The following is a 25045-nucleotide window of genomic DNA, read 5'->3' as shown; positions in this document are numbered from 1 at the left end:
GAGCGCGGCGCGCACGCGCCGCCCCCTAGCGGCCCCGCCCCGCCCCTGCAGGGCCGCGCGCGCCGAGAGCCAAGGAAAAGAAAAAAGAAAGAAAAGGAAAAGGAAAGAAAAAAAAGGTCCTTTATTCCTACTGCTGGTGACAAAACCACGGGGGTACAAACACAGCCACCGCGGGGACACCCCGGCCACCAGGACAGCCCCGCGGCGCTGCCACGGCACGGGAGTAGGGTCCGAAGGGGACAGCACAGTCGAGTCCGTGTGCCAGCAGCCCCAAGGCCACGCTGTGAGAGATATAAATACACGTCCTGTAACAGCGCTGGGATCCAGGCAGGCAGAGAGGGCGTTTGCTGGTGTTCATTTTCCTGCTGCTGCAGAGGAAGAGGTGCTGACTCCGCCAGGCTGCCATCACTCAGCCTCGTCCTCGGAAAGGACACGAGATGGCAGTGTTTATGTCCGAGGGTCACACCCAACAGCGAGCCATGCTTGGGGTAGCACAAAGTAGCTCCGTGCCACAGGACAGCAGGGCAGAAGACTGGGAAACAGCTGAAGACGATGCGATGAAACACAGAGCTGAGAAACAGAGTTGCTACATTTGGACCTTACTGCTTCACCACCCCCTTCCTCCTTCATTTCTGACTACTTGTTTTACTCTTCCCGAACTCTCAGATAATGGAATAAGCATCCCCAAGCACCAGAGAAGAGGCTGCTGCTTCTCTGCAACAAGAGACATTGAAAATCCTCAAGTACACAAACAAAGGAAGACATTTCCTACTAAAAACAGAGGACAAGGACAGAAGTACCCAGTCCATACAACGAGAGATAACCGTCCTTCACAAGGTGCAGTTTGTATTCCACACTCGAGCTATGAAAATAGCTGTCCAGGAAGTTTGCTGGCATGGATCCAAAGCCCTTGCCTCAAAAATAGGAAAAGGAGGTCCTGGTAATAAGAGGACAAATACTGGAAAAAATATACCATGAGCTTGTGGGTTTGGTCTCTTTCTTTTTGAAGCTTTGAGCAGAACTCAGTATGGTCCCAACTTTTTTGTCTTTGATAGCTCTTCCCTTGCTCAAACTCCAACTGACACTGAAAGCATCTCCACTGCCTGCAGCACCAGGCTAGGACTGACCATTCACCTGTCAAGGATGTGATCCCAGTGGAATTTCTTCCAAGCTCACTGGCATGAGTAGCTTTGAGCCATCATTAAAACATCAGAGCACACACTCTAGAAGGAAACTGGTCTGCTAAACCATGTTTACCAAAGACATCATCCCTGCCACAAAGAAAAGAGGCTTTATAGAAAGTAGCTAAGAGAAAATGAATACTAAGGAAGTGACTAAAGTAGGGACAGGAGTTTGGAAATCCCTGACTTTCAGGATTACAATAAACTTTTTCAGTGCTGGGTTGCCCTCTTTTTCCTGCAGTATGCTTTTAGGGCAAAGACCTTCTGATTTGGCAAAGCAAACAAACTCAGCTAAAAACCGCAGGCTGCTACTTGCTGCCTGCGAGCCTCCTGGTTTTCCTCCAGTTCTCCCTTTTATTGCTGAATAGCTGACACATTCACCAGTGTGAAAGCAGCCCCAGTGCCGTTTCCTCATCTCCGCTGATGGCCAAGGACAGGAATTCCCTTTTCCTACCGGGACCCGACACCGGCAGCGCGCTCCCACCACCAGCAGCCGCTGGGTGCCCTGTGCCCGCCCTGGTCACGAGCCCATCGGCCTCTGAGGAACCTTCACAGTGACAAGAGACACAGATGGGAATCGTCACGCTCGTAAGGAAAGCGAGAGGTTGCTTCACGTAGAAAGTGTGATAAAAGTAACGTTTAAAGGCACCTGGATTTATACCACATACAAAATTCAGCTCAATATGCTAAAATTTGCCATGGTGTAACTAGTAGGCTCTTCAGACACTATTTCTGAACACTTGAGGATGAAAAGCACACTTCCAGGCAGTTCTGCCTTGTAGTGAGTAACTTAGAGCAAAGCAAATGCTTCCCACCTCAGAGGCACAGCATGAGGGCTGCTGAAGGTGTTCACTGCAAGAGCCATCTCGAGCTCCACCTCAACAGGAGCTTTAACTAATCCTGAAGATCCTAAACGAGAGTGCATTAGTGCTTGTGGAGATGCTGGAGGGGATCGATGGTGGCAGAAATGTTCTTCATCTTTCCATCAGGCAGACCTTGCCCCTCCACATTCCCAAGACATTTGTTGTGGTTGCTCATGATTAACGCTCCACCCAGAACAGGTCATTTGTTGTGGTTAATCATAATTAAATATCTTCCTAAGAGCTGGAGATTCTTTCATGGCTGCTATCCCACACACTCTCGCTGCTTACTCTGATGCCAGCTGATGTTCCATGCCAAAGCTGCTTTCACTAATCTGGAAGTAAAGGCAGTGGTTTCCTATTGCTGTCTATGCATTAACAGGCTCTAGGCTCTGATGTCTGCCTCACTCAATCCTACTGAAACACTAACTATGCTGAATCCCTCTTAACACAACAGGTGAACATCAAAGCGTTAGGTTTTAACTGTCTTAAGAACAAATGAAACTAGTATTAGGAAAGATCTCCAGTCTAGACACAACCTAACTCCCCTAACAAGAGACAAGAAAAGTACCAGTCTTGAGAGCCAGCAAAACTGGCAAAAAAGAGTTTTGATAGCTGAGATTTTGCACAGCTGGGAGCTGGGCCCCAGCATAGCTACTTGGCAAGACACAGGTCCTCCTCTTCCCACTGCATGACGCTATCTCCCATTGCCAGATCAAAACACAGCTGTGGTATCAACCTTGGCAGCATGACTTCCTAAACCATAAATAAGCAGCTAAGCAGGCAGAGCAGTGATGGGAATAATAAAAGAGAGAACCATGTACATTCTCACTTTCCAAGAATCCCACTCTGTAACACTGAGTGATCTGACCTGGGAAGCTTTTAGCTACCAGTATCTCCACTGCAACAAAGGAAATGAGCTGGTGCTGCTCACACCAACTCTGACAGACCAGACAGGTTTACAAGTAGAGACTGAAGCCTAGGAAGCTCGGCTTCCTACTTATTTTTCAAGTGATTTTCCACATTCTCCCTTTTTCCTCTAAGCCCCAGCAGAGTCACACCTCCACCCCAGTCAGGCTGACAATATGCTGTCCACCTAAAAAGCAATACATTCTGTAGCAAGGGCCAAAATTCCTATAAAGGGAAGAAGGAGAAATGGTAAATATAGTGAGATTAACTTCAGCTCTAAGGTTGACACCTGAGCTCCAAAGCTCAACAGTTTGCTCACAAAAGCTCAAACAGAAATGCTATCAGAGGGCTAACCCCTTTTCCCCCTATCTCCTATCTCTAGTGAAATCTCTGGCAAAACAGAGAGGTCCCCAGAGGCAGATGGAATATTCCTGCACTGCTTAGAAGCTGAATTAGTTTCTTTCCCACTGAAGAATATTGGGGTGCACCCTAAAAAACAATGTCAACCATGCCACAAACAAAACCATTGCCACTGAAGAGATGATCTATCCAACTCAACAAAAGATCAGCTCTCCAAGCATCACTGGCTACTTGAAGGGGTTAAGATTTTCCTGCTAAGCAATAGCTTAACACAAACAATCTGACCTGTTGAAAAAGGATATTCACTCAAGAGGTGAAACATCAGAAGCACTAAAGGTGCAACCTAACCAGAACGACTAAGAGCAAGAATTGTCTAATTGTCTAAGAGTGCCTCTGATCACTGACCTAGGCAAAGTTATCAGAAGACAGCCAGGATCAGAGAAGGAGAGGCAGGTCATGCTGAGTGTCAGAGAGAGAGGTGTTGCAGGGAGATTTCCTTTCAGGAGCCGTCATCTTTGCTTCACGTTCTCAGCCTCATTCACAGAGAAGAAGTTTGGCAAGAAGCCTTGCTGCAGCAGACAGCAACTCCAGTCCACTCCTGCACATCTGGAATGGTTAAGGGCATCACAGCATCCAGAATGATTACTGTCCTCCATTGTAAGCATAGTCGGCCTTGTTGTGCATAATCAACTTGTTGTCCACAAAGTAAAAGCTGTCCGAGCGCGTCTCGTACGGGTTTTCAACCATCAGACGGACTGTGAAAGAGAAAGCTCCATTACATTCAACAGCCAGTCACAGTCAGGATAAAAAGGACTCTGCCAATCCACTGGATTTACCAGGCTGATACTCTGCCCTCCCCAAGGAAGAGAAGCAAACTGCTCTGCTGAGCACACTTCAAAGACAGCACCCTGCCCTTCCCCTTCTTCCTACTCACAGGACAAGTGCTGTCAAAAGCAAACAGAGGGGGGATTCAAGCAACCTCACTCAGGATAACCTTAGAAACTGCCAGAGCCTTGAGTGGAGCCACACAGCCATCACGTCTGTAAGCAGAAGGAGCTCATTGGTGGCACTCCCCACACGTACACAGGTGGGGTTAAAACCCCAAAGCTACCCCACAGCCAGGCAGCCCCAGAAGGGCCCCTGTGCCTCTGCTCTATCCACTCCCTGAGGCCAAGCATACCCTGCTCAATCTTGTATTTGCAGAGATCTGAGCAGGCTTAAAAACAGACCTCAGGGAGAGCCAGTTCTGTTCCAAAGCAGGAGGCTCTAGCCCTTACAAGCAAGTGCAGAAAACAGATGGGTAGCTATAAAAAAACCCCTTTCTTTGGTGTTTCCTTTTCTTCTGGGCTATACTACGAGGCATGTCAGCCCTGTGACCGATCAGTTCGTGTAGCCTGTGACTTAGCACAGGTTGTCTTAGGCTTTCATTTTCAAAGAAGACTGCAGCACAAATCTCTAATTCACACAAGATCACACACACAAGCAATACACCATTCAATGTGGCAAAGGAGGTACTTACTAAGGTCTTCTGAGAGCTGAGGGAATTCATAAATGTGTTCACATGTGTTCCTGCTACTGGGGATGCAGAAGCCAAAATCAAAATCAAAGTTCTTCAGCAAGCGATCTCGGAAGTAATGTCTCTCAATCATTCGGAAGTTTGACACTGGCTTTTCTCCCACTGTGAATTCCACTCTGTGTGGAAGAATCAGGAAAGAAACAGCTATTGGGAAGAACAGAGCCTTGAGCATGAGGCTACACAAGAGTTCTGTACAGAGAGTTTGATATTTGTAGTCTAAAATAGGCTCTCCTGAGTATTCAACCCAGTTTTGTTATAAACTGTCAAGTAACACTTTATAAACATCCAATTCTCCCTTCTTTCACAAACTCATACTCACGTTGCGCCAACAGTCCGAAGACGGAGAAACGCTGGGGTGAACTGGTACCGAACAAAGCGACCTGCACTTGCGTCCAGTTCACTGCTGTCATCTTCATCCTCTTCATCATGCTCTAGAAAATGCACCAGCCCCAAGTTACTGTGCTCATAGTGCACACATGAGGTGATACTGGCTAGTGGGTGTATAAGGACAAGCCTGCTGCTTAGGTACTGCATGTAAACACATTTAATAATTGGTCTAAGACTTATACTGGCACGAAGTAAAAGAGAAAAGACTTGGCATGACAGCTGGCACAGCCTTGGTGGCTCCAGAACTGGAGCCACCCCTCCCTCAATCTCACAGGATGTCCCCCCTCAACTGCCAGTGCACATGAACTAACCTCTATTATAGCTAGCCCAAAGAAGGAAGATTGCCAGTCAATAGTTCTCTCCCATCCAACAATAATCACATTTTTATCACAAGTTTCTCAACAAAGATAAACTCAGTCCTATGCTTAAAGGAGAGGAATTTAGTCATCAGGACATATTACCAAAGGACCCTTCTGCTCGGTTTGCATGGGTCGTGCAGTGCAACCTCTCAGCTCTCTGAATCTCTCTATCCTTGCAATGTTTGCATGCTGTACCTGAAGCAGATGGCTTGGCAATTTCAAATAGTACTGTTCCAGTTTCAAGGTCCCGGATTTTAAACCTGGTGAAGTCAATGTTGTAAATGTTGTCCTCAGGTTTGCATAAATAATCTATAAGAGAGAGAAAAAATATAGTAACATTTCAAAACAACTGTGACCACTTACCAAATCAATTTCCTTTTTTGTTAGCCTCAGCCCGATAAGATATGTACCGCTCGTTGTTTTGCAGAAGCTTCACGAAAGCGGGACAAAATTAAGGATGCGAGAAACAAAGGCATGGTAGGTGCCAGGTAGCAGAGCAAGAAAGGGATGCGATCGGGACAGAAAAGCAGAGATCAGCGACCCAGAGGCAAAACAAAAAAAGAAAAAAAGCCTCAAACAAATCAAAACCCACAAACAACACAAAAGCCCCCAAACTTTCTGGAAGTTGAAGGGGAGCTGCAGGCGGGCGCACCCCGAGCCGCCGCGTCCCCCGCCGGCAGCGCCGGGCCGTGCCCCGCCGCTCCCCACGCCGAAGGCCCGGCCCGGCCCGGCCCGGCCGGCAGAGCCCCCGGCGCTCCGGGGACCGGCCCGCACTCACTCTCCGTCACCCGGCACAGCCCCAGGACGTGCTCGGGTCGGACGGTCTCCAGCGCCAGCAACTCGGACTCGGTCCAGGGCTGCCGTGGCGGCGCTTCGGCCGACCCGCGTCGGCCCCGCAGGCGGCTGAGCGGCCCCGCGGAGGCCGGCGGCAGCTTCTTGTCCGGGCCCGGCGCCGCCGCCGCCGCCCGCGCCCTGGAGCCGCTCATGGCCGATGCCAAGATGGCCGCCGCCCGCCTCGGTAGCTATGGGAGCGCGGGGCGGGGCGGGGCCGTTGCCCGGCAACGCCGCGCCCGAAGCTCAGCCGAGCCCGCCCCGGTCGCGCCCGGATGGGTGACCCGAGACCCCGCACGGGCAGCGCCGGCGTGGCAGCCGCTCCCCCCGGGGAGGCAGCGGGACGGGCCGGCTGCGAAAGCCGAGTTACCCGAGGGAAAACAACACAAGGAACAAACAAAACCGGCCCCACTCCCGCTGCCCCCGGCCCGCTGCCGGCCGCACTGCCCGAGGAGCCGGTGGTCGCCCTTCGCCGGCAACCTGGGCTCCTGGTTCTGAAGGCACGGCCTGACCCCGCAGCGCAGCCGGTGACACAGAGAGCAAGGTATCCCCCCAGAGCCTTGCTCTGTTCAGGGGACGGTGGCAAACACTTTTCGGAGAGCAGCAGCGTCAGCGAGAGGATGCCATGGAGGGCACAGCACGCTCCTGCCGCCAGCTGCTGCCCGTGGGTCAGTCAGCTCCATGACCGCACAGCGCGGTGGCAGCGGCAGACAGCGGTGGGAGGAACTGCGGAGGTCCCACTCGGAGGGACTCACAGGAGCAACACGGGGAGGAAAGAATGTGTTTCTTCCCAAAGAGGGGCAGCCCACCCGCCCGCAGTAGGCACGCAAGGGCTGCCAAGTCACCTCCAGCCCTCTGGGGAGCCGGGGCAAGAACAATTATCATCTGCACCCTCTTGTTGGACTCCAACACTGAACATGCTCAAGATGACTTGAAGCAGACTTTGAGCAGTGGTTTGTGATGCTTGCTGTAGCACACTCCTGCTACTGCCAGCCAAATGTTATTTCAAAAAAATCTGCCCACACCAGCGCTCCTAAATCCTCCTCGCTGCATGGGCTTGGTGCCTCCATCCTGTGCCCTAAAGAATGACAGACCCAGGCCTTCTGGAACAGCACCTTCTCTGCATGGGACCAGGGTCCCTCGTCCCCAGGAGCAGGCACCTAGAGCACAAGGCTGCTGCTTTCTCTCTGCTCCAGCTCCAGCCCCATCCGCCTCTGACACGGCTTCAAGCTGAAAGCGGGGCAGCTTGCAAAGCCCCAGAAGGCAGATTACATCTCTGGTGCTCCGGCTCTGGGCAGGAAGCAACAAGCACATCAACACTTTTAAGAGGATGTTGTACCATTCGATTTGCACTTAATCTCAAAAAACGGGCAAAAGATCACCAGGGCCGTACCAGAGGCAGCAGCACAATGTTACCCAGCAGCCAGCCAGGCTCAGCCTCCTCAGAGGGGGCTCCTCTGCCCCCACCACCAGAAAAGAGGGACCATCTCATCCAAGCGACAATATAATTCTGTTTATTTTCCTTTAGCACACTGCTGGTCAAACTGCCAGACAGCAGATTTCAGAACATTCCCTCAACCAAACATCCTGGGAAAATTAAAAAATAAAACTGCTACCGTGTACCAAAAATAAAATAACCCACCCCCATGCCCATCTCCCCCCAAACTAGTCCCTGCAAAGCCGATGCAATCAGAAATAGGTATCTGTGCTTTTCACCTAGGGCCCAAGCTTGCTGCAAAACAAACTAAAAAATGTCACTGCAAGTTGTTATAACACAAAGCAATGGGCAGTAAAATTAAAAAATCCTCCTCAAAAACCCTTTGTACTGGTGACACGTACAGATGGAGATTTCTCCCCACACTGCCTTCAGCCTTCACAGACAACTTAGACCTGCAGCTTTAACAGTCTGTGATGTGTCCTTAACGCCAGTGGCACAGGTCACTTCCACACATCCACAGCCAGGCACCATGGGGCACTGGGACCATGTGCCAACTCTGACACTGCTGCTACCCCAACAGGGACCAAACACCACCACCAGCTCTTGCAGTCCTGGCTGCTGCCTCCTGGCTTGGAGCACAGATCCTGCCTCTGCTTTCATCACAGGCTCCAGGGCTGCTTTACCAACCCAGCTGCTTCTCAAGTGGGAAAGCCCTGAATGCACAAAGCCCCCGAGGAAACCACACAAATTTCAAGCCCCCACTTGTCAGCCAGTTTCCAGCCACTGCTTCGCTCCAGAACACCAGCTCTGGAACTGCCAGTGTGACAGAACAGCCATGGTAGCACAGGAGAGCACATCCCCAGCACGTGTGACTGGGAACAACTCCAGGGCAGAGATCTTCCATTTCCTGGATTCACTCTTCCCAGCTAAACTGGTTCAAGCTGTACTTTGCCCCGTGCCTTCAAATCTCCATCACACAAACTCTTTAGCAGAAATCTTTGATGTTTGCAAAAGATTATTCACATTTTTTCATCAGGCAGCACAGTTTCTAGGAGGGTGGAAAGCACTTGTTCTGTTGATACATTTTTTAAATAAAGCACTTTTTGGGGGGAAAAAAAAATCAAAACCTATCAATAACCTGCAGTAGCATCCCACCAATCAGACTGGGGACAGCATCGTCACATCCCTCCCCACCCTCATCTTCCCCTCAATCTCCAAAAATAGTATTTAATATACAGCAATAAACTCTGAGCAAGCCAGAGTCCCGGAAGACATGGACCTGCTTTCACCTCTCCCATCCATCCCAGCACCTTTCAATGCTACAATACTCCTGGGTCAAATCCATTTGGATCCAAGGTGAATGCATGTGCCCCAGACCCGCTGGGCAGCACGAAGCAGGGGTGCAGCACAGGAGGCCCATCCATGTGATCACGTTTCTGAGCCTTCACAGCTCCAGCCTGGTGTGTTTGTGCCGTTGAGAACACTCGTGTGAGCCTATCTGGGACCAGCCGGTGGAGACAGACTGGTGGAACCAGGCCGACGTTAAAATAGCATCCTTGAATTGTATTAGGCTTTGGCATTTGTTGTGGAGATGCAGAAGTGCCAGTAGGTAAATTAGCTCAGTGCTGGCCCAGTTCCCATTTCCCTTGGATTCTCAGCAAGGATATTTCCCTCCCCACCATACGTGCAAGCAGCAGACGGATCTCTCCCACATCTGAGCACCAAACAGAGCCTGAAACACTTGGTACTTTGCAGCTGCTCAGAATCTGTCTCACATCAAGGGCTGAAGCTGCTCTCATGGCCCTCTCTCTCCTGCTGTTTTCTATCAGCAACAGGCTTGTTCAGCCCAGAGTTCCTGTAGCAAGACACTTCCCTGGCTGTTGCAATCCCATTTCAACTTCAAGGACAAGGGACAAGGCACAGGTCCCTGCTCTGTTCAGACCTAAGCAGCACAGAGCAAGCCCTCAGCAAGTAAATTTGGAGTGCAGGACCCCCCTAGCCCCACTCTGCACCCAGAAGCTGTAAGTGCCATACAGCTACCAGGACCCAGCGTGACTCACTCAGCTCTGAACTGCACAGACGCCCAGGCACCAGACTGTCTGGAAGTTCTCCATCCTGCCTTCGGGAGATTTCTGGAAACCAGACCTGAAGGAGCTCTTCCAGTTCTTCTATCCCCTGCTAGACTTTTCTTCCATCGACTTTAAGGGCTGAAAATAAAGATACTTGCTCACAGTTCTCGACTTCAGCTGTGACCTCTTCTGTGACCTCCAGAGCTGGCATCTGGGGACAGTGAGACAGTCCCCACCTGATCTCAAGGGCAGGGAATGCCTGTCCCTTGAAGAAAAAGCAAAAGCTCAGAAGCTCCTTAAAAAAAAAGAAGCTCCTTCAAATAGACTTTTATTCAAAGCCTGAGACAAAGGCACCAAAAAGAGAAGGGAATTCATTTGGCTTTCTGTTCACTGCCACCTGGGACACTCAAAAGGGTCAGAGATGTTTAGCCACACACACAGAAGACTTCAATAGCCTGGCTTAAAGGAGGGGCTGATGGGACAATTAAAATAAGCTTTGAAACCACTATGCTGAGGCTGGATCCAGGCCTGAAACATCATAGACAGTGATTTTCCCTTTATTAAGTGGAAGCTGTATTTAAATTGCCATATCTGCCCCTCTCTACACAACATGAATCAAGCCAGGGTCTATTCTGACCCAGCTCCCCACACTGCTGCACTCCACTGCTGCTGCTGGCAGAGGAATCAACACAAACAGGTTTGTGTCTGACCTGTCTCAGCTAAACGATGTCTTGGATATTCCCTCAAACACCCATCCTGGAAAGCTACAGCCAGCCCAAACTTTTTCTTTCCCTGGTCAGGACCAGGTACCTCATTACACCCCTGAGTCTGGCTTGCAGATACTAGACAGAGATGACCAGGGGAGTTGGAGCACTCCATTCCCAGCAAGGTGCTGACTGGCCATCCCCCACCATCCTCAGTGCTCCCACATATTTTGTTTGAAGGCTCCTTCCAAAGCAAACCTGTCACAAGGGGCGGACCAGGAAGGAAACTGCTCATAGGACTGGAACCACCCAGAAATCAGCTTTGTAGTGAGAAAGATGCATAAAACCAGAGTCAAAACAACCAAACTGAAGTCATGAAGGATGAACTTTTCTCCCCCCCTATTCTTATTCAAATAAGACAAATTCATTTGAACTGAGCAACTGGAACAAACTAGATCACACCCTGTACAGCTCTGCCTTGGGGCAGCTGATGGCACCAAATGGGTGCCCTGGCTGCTAGGAGAGGCCAGGATAAACTATCCTAAAAGATTTGTCTCCAACTTCTGCACATCTAAACACACACCCTTTTCTCCCATGGTAGGCAAGGTGCTGAGATTACTGGGTGAGATGCAAGAAGCCAAATGATTCCTTGCTTCAAGGATGCTCAAATAAAATGCACCCTAAAAGGCCTGGAGGAGAGCAGCTCCTCAGAGAGACGCCTGCTTTCAACTCCAGGTTCTTTGCTTAACAAATCAGCACAGTTCATGGTTCTCAAAATTGATAAAGATCTAAATTTCTCCTCGATCCAGTTTCAGCAATCCCAAAAACGCTGGAGAATCCCTGCAGGCACTGTCACTGAACAAATCAGAGCTCATATTTTATAATACTTTTGTAAGTATTAGGATTTTAACAGTAGCTAGAAGCTGAAGCAGACAACTTCAAGCTTACAACCTTACATCCTAAGGTTTGTTCTTCAAGATCTGCTCTCTCTAAAGCCTGTATTTTCCTTTAACTGGGGCAGGGACTCTCTTCTTTCTGTCCCAAACTACCCCTTGTGCAGGTGGAGAGAAAATAATTAAGGTTCTGCTTGTTTTTCAGCTCACAGATACAGAATTAGGGTCAGGCCTGTAGCAGTGATGTGATCAGAAAGGCAAGGTTCAGTGGCACCACTGCAGAGAGCAGCGTTTTGTCACCTCCCCCAGCTTCCCCTCTGGAGTCTCTGAGCTGACAGCTCCTATCACAGCTTGAGGGTTAAGAGGAAGCGAAGGCTTCAGCTGTCTGGGCCCAGCAGAACAGAAAAGGCTGCTCCTCCAGTTCCCTTACCAGAAACTCGATAATTCTTCTGACCCGCTCAGCTCAAAGAAAGGCTGAGCCACTGCAGGAGGCCAAACCCAGGAACAACTACTAGGAAAATGCAGGCCCAGAGAGGTAGAGCAGCACAGAGGTCACCGCTCAGTGCCACTGCTCTGGGGAAAGACAGAACGCTTCTGAGGACAACAGAGAGCATGAGGTAAAGCGCTCTGCGAGCCCAGAGCTCAGCAGCAACAAAGCTGATCCACAAAAACCCAACCCTGACTGGGACAGATCCTGCTCCAGCACAGAACATCTCCTTCCTGGTCAACCAGAAATGCTCAACATCTTGGAGGCCAAGATTGTGAGAAGGCAGTTCCTCAAGGCCTGCAGCTCTGGACCAAAGGCACAGCAGTGGCTTTTGCTCTGTTCAGCCTCTGCCAGGCAAGCACAGGCTCTGCATGTGGAAACAGAAGCCTCTTGCAGAAATATCCCTGGGGGAAGCAGGTGACCTTGTCTCCAGTGCATGCTCACTTTCAGATCTTTGGATGGCAACGAGCCACCTTGCTCTGCAGGACTGAAATGTTTCACATCTGCCCCTTCACTACAGGGCCTGGATATGCAAAGGGCCAAACTCACTCACTGCAAACACCGACCAGCTCCACTTCTCACTGCGACAGCCAGGGCAGGTCCCTACAGAAGGAATGACAGACCACAGGGAGCATCTGCTCTGCTCTGTCCAATGGCACAGGTTGTTCAGAGTCGTGGAGAAGGGAGCTCACCATTAGGAAGGTCAAGGAACAAGTCCTGAACCTCATCGCTAGTTCACCTGATTCTCAGCTTCTTCCAAAGAAGAGGCCACTTGCTAGGAAAGGCAAAACAAGGAGCTGGGCTTAAAACAAAACCTTTGAAAATAAAAGGATATTAAAGGAAACAAAAGCCATAATTAATACAGAAAACAAGTGCATCTGATCAGACGCTAACAACATCAGCCTCTTGCAGGCTACAGCAGAATCCCTCTGCGATGGAACAAACATTGCAATTGCCAGACTAGGAAAGTCTCTCCCAACTGGTGCAGCAAATCAGGCCAGATAAATCCCTCTGCTCCTGGCGCAGCTTGCAGTCTTAGGAGGGGACTGTCTCCACGGAGGCTGGTCTGGAGCCGTGGTATCTTTACGCAGGCGAGTACCATACATCGTGTTGCACACATTCAGGGAGATGCTGAGCCAGGCTCTGTCCTCTGCAGTCGTTTGACACCCAACAGCACCACGACACTTCCACACTCCTGGTCAAAATGTGTACCCCGGCCTTGCTTTAAGATCTGCTCTCCTGCTTAAGGAACTGTATTCCACCCAGTAAAGGCAGAGATCCCACAGCACATGGCTTTCTCTCAGTGTGGGACACGGCCCAGGACTCGCAGCATCAGCTTTCAGTGGCCCAACACACCCAGCCAGGACTCAGTTCACTCTCGGATGCCCTGGGGAGAATCAGAGGCTGCACACGGTGCGAAGGGGAAGGCGAGGGCCTTGCTGCTGGTAGGGGGAAGGTTAAGCTCCCTCTTACCTGGACCTGCTATTCATTGCTATTCATTCCAAATGAATCATCTTTTTTTTTTTTTTTTTTCCTTTAAATTATGAACAATATGGAGAAATTGAAAGCAACCATATTTGGTCCAACTCCTTCCCTCCCAGCCCCTGGGCTGATGCACTGTGGGGCTTGCTCTCACAATCGGCAGAGGCAGAAGAGGGTAGGAATAAAGACACCAAAGGCCACCAATATGGGAAACATGAGGCTGCTGTTGTCCGAGGCATAGGGGTTTGGTGTGCGTGGGCCTGACTGAACCCGGTTCTTATTTGCCTGTTTTTTGACACTGGAGCCATCATCATAGTCATCTTCATCATCATCTTCCTCTTTTTTCTCCAGACCTGGGTGTGGTTGCAGCTTTGGAACATCTGTTGAACAAGACAAAAGGTTGCAAGCAGGTAGGATGTAAATTGGGAGATCACTCGAGACACTTCCTTCCCCTCTCCCCGATCCAACACGAACATCGGCAAGAGGGCACCTGAGACCCCACAGAAACCACAGCCAGAACACCCCAGAAGAGAGGAATATCTTCCACCACAGAGGATCACACCACTACTTCTTTTCTTTGCAAGATAAGAGCATCCAAGGATCCAGCCTGCAGAAAAACTACATCCTTCCACGCCATCAACGTGTCACACGGACAAGTTAATGCACAAAAGCACACTTAGAGCACACATTCAGATACTGCAGCTGCTCAGTAAGATCTAGTCAAGAACAAGCACCTGCTGCCTGCAGGACCAGCACATGCAGGTGCAAACAGGAATGGGAACAACCCTTTCCATAAACAGTCCTACTCCACATCACTGCACCCCTCAAAGCTGTGAGAGCAGCATGGCCAAGCCCCATTCAAATCCAGCCTTCTGAGCCTGGGGCCTGAGCTGCAGGTGCCACTCAGCCACAAGGCTCTTACCAAATCTTCAGCAGCACCTGACCATCCCATAGTAAAACAAATTGATGCTTTGGTCAGAGAGGGATCCTAAACCCTCCTAGTTCAGGAGCTAGAGGGGCTTCAGTTCCAGCTGACTTATAAAGAGAGTGATGGAAGAACAAGGACCTTTCCAGCACTCCCCAGAGCTATGCAGAGGAATTGGTATCTGGGAAAAAACACTGCCTTGTCCTCAAGCTGAGAAGGCAAAACAAAGCTCCAGGTAAGAAATACTTCAGCACTAGCTAAAATAACTGTAAATTATTTGTCTGCAGGGTTGCTGCTGATGTCCAAGACCAGAGGGTATTTATCTGTAACTATAAGCTGAGACTGACCAGACATGTGCCCTTCTCCTCTACCCCATATACAGGAAATTCCAAAACAAATTGATTTCTCTCACTCCAAAATGACACAAGCTTTGTGACTTAGAGAAGAACGAGAACGGTGCACACCTACTTCACTCTGCAACTGCACTCTGTGGGAACTCAGTGAAAGAGAAACAATTTTGGCAGATGTGGTTCAGCAAGAGCTATGATCTCATAGTCTGAGAAGCAACAGGCTGCTCTCCAAGAGGGAAGAGCCTTCTGGCTCAGAAACCGTGCTTACCTTCCACTGTTCCTTGCAGGATGTATAGGGCACAGATTTTCGGATTGTCATAGTAGCCCTAGAAAAAGCAAAGGCAGCAGTGAATGCTGCAGCTTGAGAGGAATGGTCTCCCCACCTACCAACACCTCTCCTCCTCCAGCACACAGCTGCACCCCATGACTGGGTAAGAAGGGGAAAGAGAAGATCAAGGCTCTGCCCTGAAAAGCTTATTACCTTTACAAACTCAATGTGGAGCTTTCCTGTGAACGTTGAAACCTCTCCCTGGACACTCAGTTTTCCCTTTTTGATACTCATGGGAATGATCTCATCGTGAGCTGTGCTGTGTCCAACTCTGTCAAAAATGTCCAAGTCTTTCACCACCACGTGGCCGTTCAAGCGAACATCAAATACCTTCAGGGTGGAAGAAATGACAGAGAGTCAGAGCAGATTCAGGCACGTGACAGTTGAAATGGGAACACACAAGACAGGAAAGGTTTCTGCTTTTCATACACGCAGGACCAGGAAGCACTGTAACATGTCCTGGCCCACACTTCGGGAAGGATTCAGAGCCCAAAAGCAGCCAGGTAAAGGCACCAAAGCATTAACACTGCTTTCAAATACCCCAAAATCCACCTTCTCCTTTTGAAACACCCCCTACATCTGCTGTTCAGACCTGAGGACAGCACAGTTTTATTCTGGGTTATTCATGCTTCTCTTTCACAACTTTTCTCCTGCCTGAAGACGTGTTCTTACCACCCTGGGGTGGCTGACACACCACACCCTAGGGAATGAAGCCATTTCTAGCTAACAGCCTGCAGCAGAAGAGAGAAGAGGAAACAAGCCAGTGAAGAACACAGGGTTTGAAGGAGGTAAAATCTTTAACTGCTAACCACATCTGTGAATTCAGAGTGAAAGTCCTCCGCAGGGCTGTAATGACTCAAGCTTCATGCAGCACCTGGGGAATCCCAGCAGAACCACATGAAGGAAGAGGAACCAAAGATGCCTCAGCCCTTCAGTTTAATCTGAGGCTGCTTTTTGCATCCATTCTGTAAGCTAGCCCCACCAGTTCTGTTCCCTGAAATACTGCTCTGGCAGGAAGGCAGCACAGTGCTTAAGGAGATCAGCCCTAAAGAAGCTGATGGAATCAAGAGGAAAGCCAGACTAAAACACAAACCACTCCTACCCCAATTTATTACAGGGCTTTGAGTTCTGCTTGCTTCTGTTTCCACTTCTGTACAAGAGGGATTTCAAAAGTGGACAAGGATTATTCTCTAAAAAGCAAAAAGCATCCAAATTTAACTCTGCTTTCAGGATCAGACTGAGCCAGTATCAAGTTTTATTACATTTGTAAAAATTGGTTTAAGTAGGCTATTTAACCCAGCCCACCTCCCTGCTTCGATCTACGCAATACTTCCTCCAGCAAAACTATGCTGTCAAGTCAGAAGCAAGTGTTCAAGAAAAAAAACTTCTCAAAGCCAGCCTAAACAGGTCATAAAACTCTATTGCTAGTTATGTTTAGCTGCACACATTTGTTTGAACACTTTGAAATTAAGTTTTCCAGTCCAACTGTAGAGTTTAAATGTCAAAGAGAACTCTAAAGGTTCAGAGCCTGGGGGAGGTTGGGACCTAAGTTAACAATCAGTGTCTTACTCCTTCCTCCAGCACACAGATCAGCAGAACACACGCATTCTTAGCCAGGAACTCACTTCAGAGACAAACAAGGAGCTATTGCTTACCTTCTGTTGAGACTGTGCAAAATAGACCTCTGCAAACTTCAACACCAGCACATAGTCACCCTCCTCTTTGATGGGAACTTCATAGCCAAAGGTTTCCTCATTGTAACGCTCCGTCTGGTAAAGAATCTGGTCTTCTGCGTTGGACCGCAGGATTGGCAGTTTCATACCATAGTCAGAAGCTGGGTTTTGAGCACAAAAGAGTGAAAGGAAGGCTTACATTCTGAGGAAGAAACACTTTATATATTCTTGAAGCACTTGACTCCGTAAATAGCATTAGCACTCACAACCCTTCAGACCCATCTGATTGCTCTAACCAGGTGGCAGCACTACCAGAGCAGAAGCATAAGAAGCCAAAGCCCTAAAATCCAAGAAATGTAGGAAAACAGGTCTGGAGACCTGCTGCAGTCTAAGACACAGTAAGCTCACTTGCACCATTTGAGAAAGAAAAGCCTGCTTCAAAAACATTACACAAAGCCAAAGGACTTGGCCATTTGCTCTTGCTTTAAAGAGTGAAAACACCTAGAATATTTTTACAGTATTTTCAAATTTCAAACTCCAAGTACAAAACTAAAACAGCTTAGCATAGGACTGACTTGGCTCATTGACACAACAGATTTAAAGTTAGCAGCTAGTAGCATTGGGTTTTAGAGATTCATCCCCCTCAACTAAGGACCTGGGGAATGGCAGGACGAAAAACATTAGGCATCTTACAAAGCCCTTTCTTCTCACCACAGCCCTACAATACCTGTCAGCATGAAGACGGGATGGAGGAAGCAAAAAAGATATACAAGCATTTCAAGAGCACCAGCAGCTCCATCAGCTGACATTCTCAGAGCCACCCAGCTGAAATGGGTGCTGTCTGCAGGCATCTGAAGAGCCCACGAGAAGGGCCCAAACACCATGCCCAAATAGGACAAAATAAGAGAAACCACAAAATTTGCCTCTTTTCAAGTGTTTCACCACCTCTACAGCAGCTCCCAAAAACTTTAACTCCACTTGGTATGTGACTGCATCAGGGTTCCTGTATAAATGCAAACTGATGCAATGCCTCCAGAGCTGCACATCAAACAATTCCCCAGCGAAGCAGAGGCAGGAAGGAAGACTGTGGACACCATCTGCCCACTGGCACTTCAGACACAAGTTGATCCAGATGCAGTTCTCCACTGACACTTACCTCTCCCACCCCCATTTCCATGGGAACAGACACTGCATTGGCCAAGACAAAGCAAGAACTACTAACCCAGCACACATTGCCAAAGACAGAGCCAATGCAAATGAGTGAGAGGAAATTAATGCCAGTTCTTAGTCTCCTGTTTCACACAGAGCTGCTCAGGCAATCTTCCACTTCTCCATACCCCTCAAACTTGGGCATAAAGACTGAAGACTCTAACCACCAGAAATACAGAGGGTGAAAAGTTTAACCTGTCCTCCCACACAGGTATTTCTGGCCAGCTCTAGATTACAGTGATAGCAAACCAAGGACTCCACAGAAGTCAGCTCCTATTAAAGGAAAGCCTGCACAGGAAGAAAGTCCTTTAGTAGCCAAGAAGGTAACTGGAGAGGAAGACCTGTCACCTGCATGTCAGAGCTCCGTTGACAGAGCTGTGGAAGCAAGATGGATTTTACAGCACGCTGAGCGCTCCCTGGGAGCGAGCAGTACACACCAAGCTGTAACTCAACTATGTTTGGCACCTGCCTATTCTGTAATTGGCATCAGCACAGTCAGTCCTTTAGGGCACAGCAGCTGAACAGAGGCTTGGGGAAAAAAAAAAAAAAAAAAAAAAAAAAAAAAAAAGAAGGTTTTAAATTGCCCAGAGGCAGTACAGCCCAGAATTAATATCCCCAGGTCATTTCCTCCCAGTCAGCCATACATTTCTGCTATAGCCCTTACATGTCTATCAACACAGAGAGGAGCCCAGAGTAAATGAACAATAGTGCAATAAAAAGCCATTGAGGGAAAGGCAGCTGAGAGCTCAAAGGGGTAAAGTCTCTGCTGTGCCTGGCACCACTGGCTGAAGCAGGATTATTTTAACAGCCTGCTGCTCAGAGGAAACACCATGGGCTTTCCACAAAGGAAGTGCATGTCACAATGCGCTTGAAAGACACTTTTTTTCTCCTCAACCCAAAAATAAAGAGTTCAAGTCCACAAGGACATTCAAGTCACACATGTGAGAGGTCTGTGAAGGAAAGCTGACCTACAGCGATCAGGGCACCCTATGCAACTGGAGCAGCAGCTTCCACAGGTGTGACAAACTGTATTAGAATTTGAATGTGACCTCCACTGTATCACGTGCCCAAAAGGCTCTCCATTTGGGATGGCACTCATGCAGGGTAAGCAATAGCAGTTCCAGCTGTATAGCACAGGAAAATCCTCACCATCCTAAATGGAAACAGCAAAGGTTAAGCTCAAAAATCAACAGAGAGTTCATCTTCTCCACATTCCACCATTCACCCGTAACTGACAGCAGAGCAGCTCAGCACAGCTAGCGTTTCAATATATTAGTGAATGGACTAAGTTTTGGTACACCAAATATCAAAAACGTGCACAATTCGAACTGTGGTGGTCTTGGGGGAAGTAGGGAAAGGTAGCCCAAGTGCAATTAGTTCTCCATCCTGTCCTAAATAGCAGGCTGAAGATTCTACTGACTTGGTAGTTAGAGCAGCCGACGATTTCCCATCTGCCTCTACTTCTGTTCGTGTCCCTGCCCTTGAACACCCAGCCACGACTGGGGCATGGAGCATACGTGCCGGCTGCACCTTCCCCCTGCCGGGCCCAGCGCCGGGGCTCCAGCGAGCAGCCCGTGCTCTTCGCTGTCGGGACCAGAATGCTGCAAGCATCAGCTCACATCGTGCGCGACCCAGATCCGGCTGCAGAGGGCTGGAAAAGCTTGTTCCCACTGCACCGAGCACGCTGCGCACAGGGCTGTGAACTGGCGGATCCCGCTGTGGAACACGGACTCTTCAGCGGAAAACGAGAAAGAAAAAGAGACCGGCGGGCGCACGCGGCAGAGCTGGCAGCTTGACCGCTCCCGCCGCCTCTCCAGCCCAAATCCCACTCCAACCCTCGCGGAGCCACTTCCCCTCCGGCATTACACAACCCCGCAGGCCGAGGACAGGAACGCCATCCCTCAGGGTTCATCCCGCCGCCTCTGGGGCCCCGGGCCCGCACCGCCACGGGGACGGGTGATGCGGCCCCGGCCGGGCCCGGCGGGAGGAGTGCGAGAGGACCCTGGCCGCGGTTCCGCTGGCTCTGCCTTTGGGCCACGGTCGTCCCCGGGCGGCTGGGGGAGAGGAACCCCCGCCGTCCTGCGGGGACAGCCACAGACCCACCGGGGCTGCAGCGGGCAGGACGGCAGCGGGGGCGCGCGGGTCCCGGACCCCGCCGGCACAGCGGGGCCCCGCAGCCCCAGCGGAGCGGAGCCGAGCGGGACCCCGCAGGCTGTCCCGCCGAAACCCCCCTGCCGCGGCGCGTCCCCCGCCCTCACCTCGGCCCACGCGGCCCTCGAGCGGGTCCTTGCGGAAGTGGATGCCGTTCACGTCCACATGGGCATCGCCGCCCGCGTTGACGGCCCACACGACGCTGTCGGCGATGCCGCCCGCCGCGCCCCGCAGCAGCAGCGGCAGCAGCAGCACGGGCGGCAGCAGCGGCGCCCCGCGCGCACCAGCGCCCACCATGTCGCGCTCCCGGCGCCGCGCCCGCCCCTTCCTGCCGCCGACAGGGGGCGGCTTACCCCGCTGCCGGGGCGGGACGAGCGCCGGCCAATCCGCGCGCCGAAACGAGAATATTAATTACCTGCCCGTCTGCCATTAGACGGCCGAGGGCCTGTATTTGCATATTCATAAGGCGGGGGGCCAATGAGCGGCGGCGATGGGCGGGCCGGGCTGAGCGGCGCGGGGACAGCGGCGGGAGCGGCGCAGGGAGCCGGGTCCCTGCGGGCTGGGGCGCTCGGGGCCGGTACGGCCCGCGCAGGGAGCGGAGCGGGTGTGGAACCGGCTCCCCCAGGAAGGAGCGGCGGGGACGGACGAGGCTCCCCAGCGCCGTGTCCGGAGCCGGGACAGCCCGGCGAACTGGCGTGAGCGCCGGCTGCTGGTGGGCAGAGCCCGCCCCTCCGCGCCGCCAATCGCGGTGCTCCAGCGCGGCGGAACGCGGAGCACGGCGGGGCGGCGGCGGGAAGCGCAGACGGAGGGTTGCCGCGGCAACGGGCGGCGCTGCGGCAGCGCGGACCGGAGCGGCCCCGGTGTGCTCGGGGAAAGGACTGGAAGCGGAGCTGGGGCAGCGGGAGCTCCACCGCCGTCGGCGGCGGCTCCTCGCCACGTCCCGGTAGCTCCGTGCCCCGCTGTGCTCTGAACAGCAGCTCCCAAGCCCGGCTCGCTGCCTTGGCAGAACGCACTGGTTCTCCCCTGCCATGGAGTAAGGGGATAGGTAGCTGCCGCCCGCTCGGTAAGGAACGAAGCGGCCGGTGGCGTGCAAGTACCTTGCACCACGATAATCTGCCTGAGAAGCAAAGCCAATGAAGGGGAAGGCGGGGAGGTGATCGTGACACTGCCGGCAGGCTGATCCCTGGCTTGCGCTTTATTGGAGAATGAAAAATCCTGGGTCTGTTTTCTGGAGGACCTTGGCAAGGTCTTGGGTGGCTGAAGTGAGATATCCCAAGTGGAGGTCGAATGAAACTCACTCCCTACACAAAGGGGGAACAAATAACTTGGTGTTTGCCCTTCTGTCTTATCATGGTGTTCCTTGAGGCATCAGATACTGGCCAGGCCTCAGGACTGTGCTCCTGGCACCAGCTGCATTAGCAGTGGCTGCTTTTAAGTGCCAGTGATGTTTTATTAATTCAAGTTTTTCACAAAGCATTTGCTTTTATAAATTTTATAAAGACTTGGTGCTGCAGACCGAGAATTAAATGCATTTGTTGCTTTTGTAATGCACCTGTGGGCTCTTAACCAGATAGTCTTAGAGAAGTGAACAGTTTGGTGGAATGCACACCTACCCCCTGCTCCCCAGTCTGCTCCACCCAGGTTGGAGTGGATCCCAAAGCATGTTCCTGTTGCTGTGACATCAGTTCTTGGGCTCATGGTATAACTGGTCCAGGACAGATATGGCACTGCTGCACTGCCACACCAGCACTGCTGCCAGGAAGGGGTTCCTAAACTACAGGGTGCCTTAGGAAACTGCATCCAGATCAGTAGCATGAAATGTGTATGGCTTAGCACCTCTCCAGACTCAGCCACCTCACACTGATTCCTGGCAAATCATCTCAGCGTTACAGACCCCGGCCCTGGCAGCATCTGATCAAATCCAGGCTAATCTCCTGTATCCCTGCTGTGTTTGTGGCCTCTTGGATGTCCCCCAAGTTCTGTTTCCAAAGGAGTGCAAGCAGCCGTGGCCAGGACAATGCTGTCCAGTTGATGATGCCGAGGGAGGCCTCATTAGAGCTCATTTGTGCTGATTAAAAACGACCCTCCCTAATCCTACACTTTTAACTCTGATGTGTGGGTCAGGAACACAACTTTGAAGCACATAAACACTTCAAGCATTACCAGGTGTCCCCAGGGTGAGCATTTTCTAAAAACTAGCTTGGGTGATCATTTCCCAAGAATCCGTAGTGCATCACAAAGCAAGAGGGACTAAGTGAGCAGCAATGAGGAGGGACAGTGGCTGTGCTCATCTGGGGGCAAGAGGAGCCCTCGCCCTGGCTCACAGGCTGGTCACAGCCCCTGGCAGAAGATGGCAGATTCTCTTTGGCCTGTGTCTGTGGTGTCCTACACTGCTGCCCCGAACCAATACTTGTCGTCACACCAGCAACTTGATGCCAGTTTGTGCCCCAGATGTCAAAGGCTCCATCCTGTTACTAATCCACTGAGCCATCAGTCAGTCCCTTGATGCAGGCTGGATTTACACCAGTAACCTACAAGTGAAAGGCTCAGGGTCATTTTCTCAATCCCTTGATCTCTCCCCGTCCCCTGGCAGCTTTGCCAAAATGACTGTCTTGAATCAGTCCTGCCTGGTCCACTTACCACCCTGATTGTTCACAAGCAACAAGGGGCACATGTTTAGATATTAGCCATTTCCTGCTGGAAAATGGGATCAGGATTTGGGATGTCCAAAAAGAGCAGCAAAGATGTGTGGGTCAGGAGGAGGCCTCATGGCTAATGAGATATCTAGAAATCTGTGTGAGCCAGCCCCACTGCCCCACAGCCCTCCCAAATGGCACAGGACTACAAGGGACCAGCTGTGCCTTGTCATGTAGAGCTCTTTGGAAGCCTCACTGATACCAAATTGGAGATGAGAGCAAAAGGATTATCTCTGGAATTAGATTATTTAGATTGGATCTTTAATCTCTGCCCCTGTCTACACAAGAAAATAGTAAAACTCCCTGGGATTATTTGGGGTTTGTTGTGAAAGTAAAATCAGGCTAGCAGCAGGAGCTTAAGAGCTTCTGCTGGGAAAAGAAAAAAAAAAAAAAAGAAAAAAGGCAAAAAGCTTTTGAGACCTGCCCTGCCTGACCTGTTCACTGTATCATGGTGAGACCTGGCAGAAAAGAGCTACAGATGATTTGGCAGTCTCATCTTTCCTTAGAAGTAGCTGTGGTTCCAGGACTGCCTCGGCAATGACACAAAGGTGTCCTGCAGCCAGCCTTTGCCTAGTAGTACTCTTGGGATGACAGGCACAGCTCTGCCACACGACAAACACAGGGACCTGCTTAAGTGAAAATGGCTGTAGTTTGCAGGGAAGATGCCCAGCCACAGTGATGCTGCACTGTGGATCAGTCCAGCCCCTAAACATGTGGTAACCATTTTAAATAAAGACTGTCCTGCTATCTGATGCTGCGGGCACAAGATGTAACTGCTCAGGGCAGGGTCTGGGAAGGAGCAGGCAGAGGCAGCCACCACACTTGTGGCCTCTGACTATGCACTGGGCTCCTGCAGGCTGACTGTGGCACAAGGCGTGTGCCCCAAGCCGTGCCCCGTGCCCACATGCAGGCACAGCACCCTGAAGCATACAGGCAGCAGCACAGCTGTCCTGCTCCACATGCACAGGCAGCTCCTTCCTCAACAGGCTCCACTGTAAGTGAAGCAGTTGTGTACCAGCACACCCTTTGGCAGACACAAGCCTGCACATGGCTCCCCCTCCCCAATATGACCCTAAACACATTTATAATGTACCAGGACTCTGGACTCTGTTCAGTTTATCACCCTCATCTCCAATATCACCCTCAATAATACAGCTGCTGAGCCAGTAAATGTGGAGATCTGTAAATATCAATTTTCCAATTTCCTGGCTCACACCCACATTTCCAAGATGGGACCAGCTCCATAGATAAACACATGCAGTTTGCACACACCCGGTTCCATACAAACTCTTCTACTGCTGCACTCCCAGGTACCTATTTGCACTTCTTGTTTTTATGTGCACACACACAAACCCTTCCTAGTGCACACACCTGTGCAAACAAGTAAACAAGCACACACGCACAAATAAAAGGAGAAACATAGTTTTTCTGTCACTGGAACATCAGCCATCACTTCACCTGTGCTGGCTGGCACAGCAACAGGAAAGCAGAAGAGAAATTCTTCCTTTGGGACATGGATTTGTGGACACCAAGAATCTGAAAGAGAACCTTGGAAGTGAAAGACTTGAGATGCAGGAAGCAGGAGAATATTGGTCCTTGACCTCCCAGCTTGAGTAGGGAGGCAATCAAGAGGAAAACAGCTCCCAATCACACCAAGAAACACATAGTGATGATGATGCCCTTTGAAGCCAAGCAGAAACTAATCCTGGCAATTTGTGACTGAGCCTTTGCATAAAGAAAGGAGACAACTGTAAGCCTGATAGAGTAGGGGAAGGGAGGGGTAGGTTGGGAGCATCTTGGGGAAAGGAGGATAAAATCTGATGTGTCTGGAAGCAGCTGGTAGGGCCTGGAGGCTGCTGTCATCACTGGTGCAGACACGTGCAGCATTTCTGAGTGTGAAGAGGTTGGAGAGAAGGACACACAAAGAAGCTCCCAGCCAATCCCCAGAACCAGAGTTACAGCTCAGCTCTCACAGCATGGACCTGTACATGTGCTCACAGTTGTGTTTAAAATGATCTGAAAAGGGTGAGGTTGGCTATTGCTGCCTATCTCCTTCCCACCCAATGGGCCCTTTCTCCCATTTCTCCTTCCCACAATACTGCAGTGGCTCTCACTTGTGCCTGTGCCAGTGGAGAGGACGCAGAGATGGGGACCCTTCACACTGCCCTCACTGTGAG

General features: G+C 50.8%; 2 protein-coding genes across 2 annotated transcripts; both read right to left on the bottom strand.

Moving 5' to 3' along the window:
* Window positions 1-97: 97 nt before the first annotated feature.
* UNC119B (unc-119 lipid binding chaperone B) lies at window positions 98-6618 on the bottom strand. The gene is made up of 5 exons (XM_040080512.2): window positions 6411-6618; window positions 5828-5941; window positions 5206-5317; window positions 4830-5002; window positions 98-4065 (listed from the first exon to the last, which is right to left on the bottom strand). The coding sequence occupies exons 1-5, from the start codon at window positions 6616-6618 to the stop codon at window positions 3953-3955; spliced, it is 720 nt and encodes a 239-aa protein (XP_039936446.1). The 3' UTR covers window positions 98-3952.
* A 1336-nt stretch (window positions 6619-7954) lies between these two features.
* Window positions 7955-20486, bottom strand: MLEC (malectin). The gene is made up of 5 exons (XM_040080511.1): window positions 20280-20486; window positions 16795-16973; window positions 15293-15469; window positions 15080-15137; window positions 7955-13916 (listed from the first exon to the last, which is right to left on the bottom strand). The coding sequence occupies exons 1-5, from the start codon at window positions 20467-20469 to the stop codon at window positions 13687-13689; spliced, it is 834 nt and encodes a 277-aa protein (XP_039936445.1). The 5' UTR covers window positions 20470-20486; the 3' UTR covers window positions 7955-13686.
* Between the last annotated feature and the right edge of the window lie 4559 nt (window positions 20487-25045).

The sequence above is a fragment of the Hirundo rustica genome, chromosome 17, assembly GCF_015227805.2.
Source record: "Hirundo rustica isolate bHirRus1 chromosome 17, bHirRus1.pri.v3, whole genome shotgun sequence".
NCBI lineage: Eukaryota > Metazoa > Chordata > Aves > Passeriformes > Hirundinidae > Hirundo > Hirundo rustica.
The sequence above is the reverse complement of the archived record's forward strand: the minus strand, read 5'-3'. Positions and strand labels throughout refer to the sequence as shown.

Bases quoted from the DNA above. Each gene is read 5' to 3' on its own strand.
- UNC119B (XM_040080512.2), bottom strand. From the start codon at position 6,618: ATGAGCGGCTCCAGGGCGCGGGCGGCGGCGGCGGCGCCGGGCCCGGAC. The intron at 5,942-6,410 runs GTGAGTGCGGGC...TCTCTCTTATAG, and splicing joins GCTGTGCCGGGTGACGGAGA to ATTATTTATGCAAACCTGAG. The intron at 4,066-4,829 runs GTAAGTACCTCC...TCTCTTTCACAG, and splicing joins TCAGCTCTCAGAAGACCTTA to TCCGTCTGATGGTTGAAAAC.
- MLEC (XM_040080511.1), bottom strand. From the start codon at position 20,469: ATGGTGGGCGCTGGTGCGCGCGGGGCGCCGCTGCTGCCGCCCGTGCTG. The intron at 16,974-20,279 runs GTGAGGGCGGGG...CTCAAAACCCAG, and splicing joins CGAGGGCCGCGTGGGCCGAG to CTTCTGACTATGGTATGAAA. The intron at 15,138-15,292 runs GTAATAAGCTTT...TGCTTTTTCTAG, and splicing joins TCCACATTGAGTTTGTAAAG to GGCTACTATGACAATCCGAA.